A 9247-nucleotide genomic window follows, 5' to 3' on the forward strand; every position below is an offset into this window, starting at 1 on the left:
AAGGGGGGGGGGGGGCGTAATAACAAGCCGTCGCAAAAAGCGTCAATGTGAAAGTAATAGCCCCGGCAAAAAAATACGTATTCGTGCTGATAAAGATTATTTAATCGCGTGTCACGTGTACCGAGAAATAATTCGCCATTACTAATCTAAATAATGCCACCAAAAGAATAAGACAATGAAGGAACGCGCGATAGTGGGGCCGAGCGAACGTCGTGAATTTCGCCAAATTTTGAATTTCGTTTTTTTTACTATCGCCCTATTTTTAGTTTATATTTTTTTTTGTTTAAGTCGTCGACAATCCTTGTACTCTAGATATATTACATTAAAATTAGTTTTGGGTTGGTTTCCCAACCCACAGAAGTGCGTCACCATAGTTAATATGTAAATGATAGAAGGATGTGAACGTGCTAAAGTGTGGTTTAGGTATAGAGAGTAATAGAATACCTTTTCTTTTTCACGTGAGAACGATATTCTGCATTTGCAACTTGGGGCACGCCCATCTGTTCACGCTTGTACTCTCATAACCTTATAATTACTTCAGTCTCTGTAAACAAAATAAAATAATTATCGTAAGGATGTTACTTGAATAAAAATGACAGACAGACGTTAGTCGCATAATGTTTATAAGAAATTGTATCATACCTTGACTTGGAGCGACTATCCTTCTGTCTTTCCTGAGACTTGCTGCGTGAACGCGATTTTCCACGTGAGCTCTTACTGTCAGAACGAGAGCGGCTGCGACTACGACTGTAGGAGCGTCTTCGGTCCCTGTCGCGACTACGTGACCTAGAGCGTGATCTTGAACGAGATCGTCTGCGATCCCGACTGCGACTTCGTGACCTGTATGTAAGCAGAAGAATTATATGGAGTAAATGAAAATCAAAGTACCTTGGAAGGAATAAACAGTTACACTTTTGCAAGCTGTTATATACAATACCTTCCACGTCGACGACTTCCACGGCTTCGGTGTGGTGATGTTGGTCGACCATAACGAGCCATTTGAACCCTAAGTTCCCTACCATCTAACAACCGTCCATCCATAGCATCTAATGCATCCTCTGCATCACGTTTGTCATAAAACCTGAAATCATAAATAATGATAGGGTGTTAACATCAAAAAATCATGTAGCAACATTAAATAATAAACAGTGGTATAAGACCAGGAACCTAGAATATGGCAATGAAATTATTTTTAGAAAGTAATATTACTGTAAAACGTTTTATCCAATATAGAGGTAACTGTAAACTATATCCAACATTCAATGAAGCTCTCACAGTAATTAATATGTCATTGCAAGTTTACTCGTGCATACACCATGAAAATTGTCGAGTACGATTTAAACGAATTCCTACAAAAAATCTTGAATACTCTATACGTATAAAAATTGCGCGCCATTGTCTCATACAAAATATATTATTATTTATACATTCCGAAAGATCTAGTGAACGAAATCTGATGACGTCAGCCTTGTCGAAAACGGTGGCGAGGAAAATGTGGGATCAACGATCCACGAATAAGGCGTAAAAGTGGAAGGCAAAAAAGGCAAAAATACATGTGAAATATTCTGAAGGGAAGCCGGTCCGACTCAAGTATAAAATCCAAAAGTTCAAACACTCTTACCTGACAAAAGCGAAACCGCGGCTCTCGCGAGTGAATCGGTCGCGCGGTATGTAAATATCGCCAACCTCGCCGCATCGCTCGAACACGCGCCGAAGATCCTCCGGCGTCGTCCTGTAGGTGAGATTGTCCACCTTGAGGGACACCATCCCGTCAATACGGGGCGGCGGCCGGCCGTAGCTCATTATAACAGCGAGCTTCTCGACAGGCTTCTTAGAAAACTGCTGGTACCTTTGCTCGCACTCGAGGAATCGTCCAGGAAGATAAGACCACAAAGCGTAACCGTCCACACACGACGAGAACAAGATGGCGAATAGCGGAAGAGCTGAGGAACGCGCAGAGCACGACCGGAGATGACGCACAGGAACCTGTGACTGCGCCACTACACCAGTCAAATGTTCATCAGGGTGGGGGTATCCCAAGCGAGCCTGGAATTTACGAGGCCCTCTAGACGTCACAACAGGAACTAACCGATTGGTAGAAGACTTCGGCTATCTTCGGCAATCTTCGACACTACTGTTCACGGTACGCGTGACGTACAATTCAAAAAAGCATCTGTTTTTCATACAAAATATACATATACCTATTTGTCGTCAATTCACTTTATTACTTTTATTTTTTTTTACTGTCGTACGTACTTCTAAATTTTTCCTCGTACTTCTAACATGAATTTCATTTGTTGCGTGATTTTCTAGAGGAAGTGAAGCCGCGTTTTAGCGCACTGCGGTCAAGACGCGGCTCAGAATGAACGACTGATGCGCAGCTTTATGGAAATATTTTCTAATTATATATTCTACACGATTGTCTCACCTGACAAATGCAAATCCTCTGCTGAGACGTGAATTCTTGTCCTTTGGGATGTAGACGTCGCCCAGCTTACCGTAACGACAGAATACACGCCTCACGTCGCTTGTTGTCGATCGATAAGAAAGGTTGCCGACTTTCAGCGATATCAGACCATCCATTCGTTGGAGGGTGCGTCCGCGGCTCATTCTGATTAATTGAAAGATTTCGCGAAACTTTCGATTTTTGAAAGGAACACTATAATACTCGAATAAATCAACCTTTCATTTTGTGAATAAAGTACAATAAGACGCGGAAACGGATATGTTCAACTTAGGGATCTGCTTCTTTCTAGATGATGTATTCATCCGCGTGTTCCTCCATTAAAATAAAACAGACGCGACCCACAACTTCCGGCCGAGTTGAAAATTCAATTTTTACAGTAGAACATTTCTAAATTTAAATTAATATTATTTCGATAGTTTCTGGTATTTTTATTTCTATATATATAACGACAATGGAGAAAATGTCTTTGAAAGATATTGGTCTTATGTATGATGAGCAGTTCAATAAAAAGATGAAGATAGCAAAGTTTCTATTGAAGAATTTGGCAGACAAGAAGGGTTAATCTACAAGATGATGTGAGATTTCTTTAGAAACAGAATAACAGCATGAGAATATCATTTTTAGAAATGCAACTGGCTAACAAGTGGTTAGTTCGAGTGAGCAGCATCAAATCACCAGTACTAGAAGTTAAGAAGAACCGCAATGCCTTTTTATCCTATGTAGTAAAGGTACTAAGGGATGGTGTTTTGAGAGGATGCTTAGAATCAGAGCCTGATGCAGTTTGTGACCCAGAAAACAGCCTAGCCTTTTTGGATTATGTGGTACATTAAAAGAAAAATATCAAACAATACTTTAAGAAACTTATCGTAGCACATATAATGACAGGATGAATTTTCTGGAATGTCAGCAGAGGAGATTCTGAAGGAGACTGTAAATCAACCTAAGATCCAGTTTCATTCCAAATGGTCAGATGATCACAGAACCTATGTAGCTGTAAGACCTATTCCTGGTCGAGGAGCACTGGTCTATATGGCAGCTTCGAAGAAACCAGGTCTCAAAAATTGGGACCTACCAGCAGCAAAGAGGACTGCTGACAATGACTAGAACAATCACAAACTTTATAAGTACAACATAAATAGGATTGTGTAAATTAAATAGGAACATTGATGGAGACGACAAATAAAACAACATTATCAACACATTATTTTTATTGAAGATTTAATGAAGCTGCGTCTGTGGTATCACAACAATGCCCTTGCATAAGATGCCCCCCAATAATCCGTTAACGTTACTTATATACTTCAGACTCTCCAATATGTTACAGCTTTAATCTTTCGCAGTAGTATAAAATTGAATTGTGCCAACTGTTAAAAAGGGCAAACGCAATGTTGTATATTTTGGTCCGATGCCCGTCCGTGAGCCATGCTTGTCACTTACATAGAAACATACATAAATACGTATTGTAATCGCGACAGATCCAACATGGGAAAGCAGTCGCTTTAAGTAACATAATAATCACGTATGATTATTCGCGTACGTAAAGCTCGTACATAAGAAAGTAATGCCATAGGTTCTTTGTGTATGAATGGAAGCGCATTTAAGAGCGCGAATATTTGAACAAGCACGGCTCACGCAATTGGCTTAAAACTTAATTGGACGATTGTCGCACGGATTTCATTGTAAAAAATCGATTGGCTCGATGCTTCTGTGACTTGTCGCAAGTAACTTTTCACAATTTAAAGAACTTTTCAATCTCCCAAACGCGTGCCCGTCTTTCACGTTCATCCTTACGCCTCAAAACTCTCATCGCCTTAATGAATCTTCCGTGTGACATCCGCCACGAGCCACGGGCATTTCCATAAATTTTTTCACGTCCCGTTTAAAAGTTCTCTCAAAATAATTTCCAACAAATCACATAGCAGCCGAATAAATAGCTTAAAATGTCTAACAGCATTATCACTTACCATTACAATACAAAAAAAACACAATTTCTCATCGTATCTTAAACCCATAAGTCGATATAAATTAGGTACACCTGTCATGGAAGATTCCACGCTACAGCCGTGTTCGTGCTTTCATTCGATATTTATATAAATTAAAAAAATTCATGTCCCTGGTGGATGATGTGCGGGATGATCAAAGGAGTACGAATACAAGAATAATAACGTATAAAATACAAAAAAAAAAGGAGAAGTAAGGAAAAGAGAAAAGAGGTAAGGGAAAAGATATAAGACGACAGGGAGAAGAGTAGAGACAGAGTGACAAAGATCATAAATGAAATTAAAAAAAAAACGATTTAATCAGGCCAAACCAACTCAGCAATTCGTACTGAACCAAACGTTATCGTATTTACGACGGAAGAGATGGATCAAAGCACAAAAATGAAAAAAGAAAGAAAAACTATACAAAGAGGGGATCGTGGATTTTGAAATATTCGGAAAGTGACGCACGTATTTGTTTTTGTCATTTTCGCAAGTGCGTCGCGACGCCTACTTCCCTCCCTTTTCAAAAAAAAAAAAAGTACACCCTCGCGCGAAACAAAGCACGGCGGAGGACAAAAACAGGGGGGGGGGGGCGTTGGCGTCGCATCACACTCTCACAGACCCTAGAGAGACGCCCGTCGTCGCTATTACGCCGGCTTGCACTATTTACTATTCAACAATTGAAAATACTTATAATGATACACACAACCTTGAATAATCTCAATAGCTGCTGGGCCTGAAGCCTGAACTACACCGCACAAGTTCCTGGATACAAAAGTAATTTCTCTCTTTTTTTTCTCTTTCTTCCCCTCCATCTACGTCTTTGTCACGTTATTCTTTTTTTTTTCATCCTTTACTCTCTTTACACGCTACTGCTAAGATGAAATTTTTTTTCGCCCTCATAGATAAACGGTTCGTATCCGCGTCGCGATACGTAACACACACATACATACATATATATACATGCATATATATATGCATTCACATCTATCGCATTCCATTTGTCAATTTCCATTTTTCCTCTTAAATTCAATCTCACCCTCCAATCAACATCGTCAATATCATCAATCGCCTTATTCCCCCGTCTCATGTATACAAGACACTTTTTCCGCTAGCACTGCCAGCACCCTAACAATGCCACGTGACATAACACAATACCACGTGCTCATACAATATCATCGATCGATCGATCGATTGTCATTATAAAATTTTCCCATAAATCCCATCGCCTCAATTAATTGCATTAGTCATGTTTCCAGATCCATTCTTATTATTCATAAACCGCACACACAATAATCATCCTCGCCAACCATACCATCATCGTCATCGTCATAGTCGTCCATTCTTCAAACGTGTACAATTTTTATCATTTATTTATAATTAAGGTTCAATATAAAAATAATACTCAGTCAATTAGTTCAGATTAATACTCGTGTGACACGGGATGGGAAGAGGGAGTGGTAGGTAATATATATATAATATATATATAATATATATATCATAGTGCCGAAGAGAGGGAAGGACGGTAGGCATACAGTAAAGACTTTTCTCTTTTTTTTCATCTTCCACTATCGCCGCATTATATAAAAACGTATGTTTCTTTTTAATCGATATCTATAGCGTCATTGTAAACTTCTACCTCGTCCAATGAATTACGTACTCGTCGTTCGTCAATTGCGCAAATCGTCACCGTCAATCGTGGTACTGCAATGCAAAAGACTGGCTAGACAGTCCCATAGCGAACGCGCGTGTACTACACATAGCTACGTATCCACGTTTGCCACGACCTACGTGAAAAACGAGTGGCACGACGTGAACGTATAGCTAGATCCTGTTCGAGCGGTAAGATCGATTAATTGATCGAAGAGACAAAATCGCGCGTCAGACGTTAAAATTTTGAAGGCTCGCGCAAACAAACGGACGGAAACGCGCGCACGCGCGCGCGCGCGCGTGTGTCGCCTGGCGTAATCAGAAAACGCGAATAGCCACGGACGAGTGAGATTAATTTTGTTTATCGAATAAGTTTCGCCCTATTGTATCGTTACAATTATTACAATTACAATTATCATTATTAATAGTCGCCCGAATGAGAATCCGCACTTACTTTCTCTCTCTCTCTCTCTTTCTCTCCGTTTACATTTCCTGTCATTAGCATTTCCCCTTCCCCGTACATGGCATCGTGACGCCCTAGCACGAGATTTAGCCTCTCTCTTTCTATCTCTCTCTCTCTCTCTCCGACTATTGGCCGATTGTACTCAGAGAGAATAAGATCGCGTATCGACTATCTAAAGACGATTAAATTGTAAAAAAGAACAAAATTCCCATGTGGATTTCAGGTAGTGCGACCGTGCGTTAATTTTACGCCGTGTGACGTCATCGACGGATCGTCAATGTACGAAGCAAGGGGGAAGGGGGGAATGACCATTCATACAGTGGCTGACTGATAATAATAATAATAATAATAATAATAATAATAATAATAATAATAATAATAACAATAATATGACGAACTGATGATGATGATAATAATAATAAAAATAATAATAATGGTTTTAAAAGATAAAAAGAGAATAAACAAAAACAATCCTCCTTCTCCGCGTAAATTAGATTTAAATAAATTAAGCCAGTGGCTGCCACAGATACGTTCGTATGCGAACGTGGGTGCGAAAAGGCGAAAGAAACTAGATGGACGATGCAAGGGAGAGAAAGTAAGAAGGAAGCTCTACGTAGGTGGACATACGTTGGCGTTTTGGCGCGTGAGAGAAAAGAGGAAAGAAAAGAAAAGAAAGTAGAAATAACCTAAATAATAATACAGGATGGATGGATCGATAAGATACGCAAGAGATACGATGGACAATACGAAAAGAATATAGTGGGTGGAGAGGGAGGGATGTAGGATGGAGGGAGGGAGTGGGGTGGTAGGGCCAGGACGGGGTGAGAGTAATAAATTACCGTTTAAATAATAATTACGGGGCTGTAAAAATAAACGTACAAAAAAAAAGTAAATAATTTAATAGTTAATTAAGTGATTCTCGTAGTAGAGAGCGAGGGGGGAGGGGGCAGAGGGGACACAATGAGGGTTCCTTTAAGTAGCGTTCGATTCAAAAACTTAAGTGCTAAGATCGAAGGTGTGGAATACTGATATATATATAAAAAAAAAAAAATCTATAAAGAAGAAGCCTCGGCTACGTCACTGCTAAATCGAACGTTTACGAGAGAACAAAAGAAAAATAAGGAGGGGGAAGAGAAGTAATAAAAAAAAAAAAAAAGAAAAAAGAAGAAAAGAGAAGACGCGAAAGAATCAAAGATGACCAATGTACGGCTCTCGTCGCAGCTAATTATCGCTTACACATTAAAGACACTGCGAATACTCGCGTATTAATCGTTAATTAATTGATATCAGTAATAAAATAGCAATACTCGGTTCAATCGTCGATAGTTATAAAAAAAATATCATCTAGCTTCAGCATTAGTAGAGAGCTCAAAAACCTAACGTAATATTACTCTTACACGTCTAAGCTTACTAATTGAGTAACTGCTAGTAATATAGTAATGAGTAATTACCATGCCTCCTTAGCGAGCGTAACGCGAGCCAAAAGAATATTTTGAAAGCGAAGTAAACTGTCGAACGAGGATAGCGGGGTGGTTTGAGATATTGGTATGAGGCGATGCTTAAAAAAAAAAAAGAAAACGAGACCAGAGAAAGATTCGAAGAAGAAAAACAGAAGAGACGCACGTGGGACAAAATTAATATGGTTTGCGAAATACAGGAAAAATGCCTAAACAACCGAGTCAAAACTGTCCATTGTACAAAAAGTAGTATTTCTGCATAAATAGCCATTTGTCTCAAGGTATAATACAAGAATGGTGATTGATAGGTGAAAAAAAAAAAGAACGTATAATAGCATTATTAAGGATCCTATTCAACATACGAATACATGTACACGCGAATGAGCCAATAATATATATACTGTATATATATATTCTTTTTTCCATCATACAAAAGTAGAATTCTTGCAAAAACGTCAAAATTCTCTTTCCATCGTCTCTTCGTCTCATTTTGTATAAATTTCGCTTTACAGACAAGTCTTTATAGATTCGTATGAAGAATAGCGGAATCGGGATGCTGAGAATGAACCAGAGGCAAGATGCTGGACCATCGTGAAACATTCGACAGGGACGGTGTGCGGATTATCTATTTTTCTTGTTGCCGTATCGGTCGTTTTAACGCGAGAAGGATGAATCAAAAGAAAAAGAAAAAAAAATAAATAAATAAACCGCGCATGCGCACACGTGAAAATTCGTTAATTTGTCTGCCTCTTACATACGTGGGAAAACGCGTTCCTGCTGCTCATTCGTTTTGTTTCTCTTTCTCCCATTAACAATTAGTTAGACGCTATAACTAACTCGGAGTATCCTTATACCCTAATTACTCGTTATTATATCATTATAATAGAATAATGTGTCTGTATAATATATACACATATATATATATGGGTATATATACTGTAAATACATGCACTTATATATATGTATATATTTATACGCGTGTTTATAAGGCTCCTTGGATAACGACTAAAAGGCTAACTCGCTCCAGTTTCACTGCCGTAAGGTTTCGCTTGTCAGAGTTCAAAGTCCACATGGATTTTAGGCTGAATTAGCAACAGGGCCGTGACTGGTTGGTAGGCTTCGGATCGTCGATAGTTAAGACGATTTTAAAAAAAGAAAAGAGTACGGAAAAAAAATATAAAAATACATTTTCGACGCAAGTGACACGACGTAGAGTGGGTGGGGGGGG

General features: G+C 39.1%; 2 protein-coding genes across 6 annotated transcripts in view; one reads left to right on the forward strand and one right to left on the reverse strand.

The window, feature by feature from the left end:
* Nucleotides 1-2738, reverse strand: part of LOC107267789 (serine/arginine-rich splicing factor 2) — a 6247-nt gene extending 3509 nt beyond the window's left edge. For 3 of the 5 annotated variants that reach the window (XR_003059691.1, XR_003059690.1, XR_001537679.2), the window contains exons 1-5: nt 2429-2567; nt 1622-2046; nt 938-1081; nt 643-840; nt 445-544 (exon numbers count right to left, since the gene is read on the reverse strand). Coding sequence is in view for 1 of the 5 variants with exons in the window: in XM_015739887.2 (XP_015595373.1) it covers nt 538-544; nt 643-840; nt 938-1081; nt 1622-1803 (531 nt within the window). In the remaining 4 variants the exon portion in view is untranslated. Of the gene's footprint in view, nt 1-84; nt 545-642; nt 841-937; nt 1082-1621; nt 2047-2428 lie in introns of those variants that run through there. The other 2 variants (XM_015739887.2, XR_003059692.1) reach the window with 2 other exon arrangements.
* Nucleotides 2739-2885: 147 nt separating this feature from the next.
* On the forward strand, nt 2886-3671 carry LOC107267790. The gene is made up of 3 exons (XM_015739890.2): nt 2886-3024; nt 3092-3288; nt 3353-3671. Exons 1-3 carry the CDS (start codon nt 2919-2921, stop codon nt 3569-3571), a joined length of 522 nt encoding a protein of 173 aa, XP_015595376.1. The 5' UTR covers nt 2886-2918; the 3' UTR covers nt 3572-3671.
* Nucleotides 3672-9247: the final 5576 nt, after the last annotated feature.

The sequence above is a fragment of the Cephus cinctus genome, unplaced genomic scaffold (genome assembly GCF_000341935.2).
Source record: "Cephus cinctus unplaced genomic scaffold, Ccin1 Ccin1_scaffold0457, whole genome shotgun sequence".
NCBI classification, from domain to species: Eukaryota; Metazoa; Arthropoda; class Insecta; order Hymenoptera; family Cephidae; genus Cephus; species Cephus cinctus.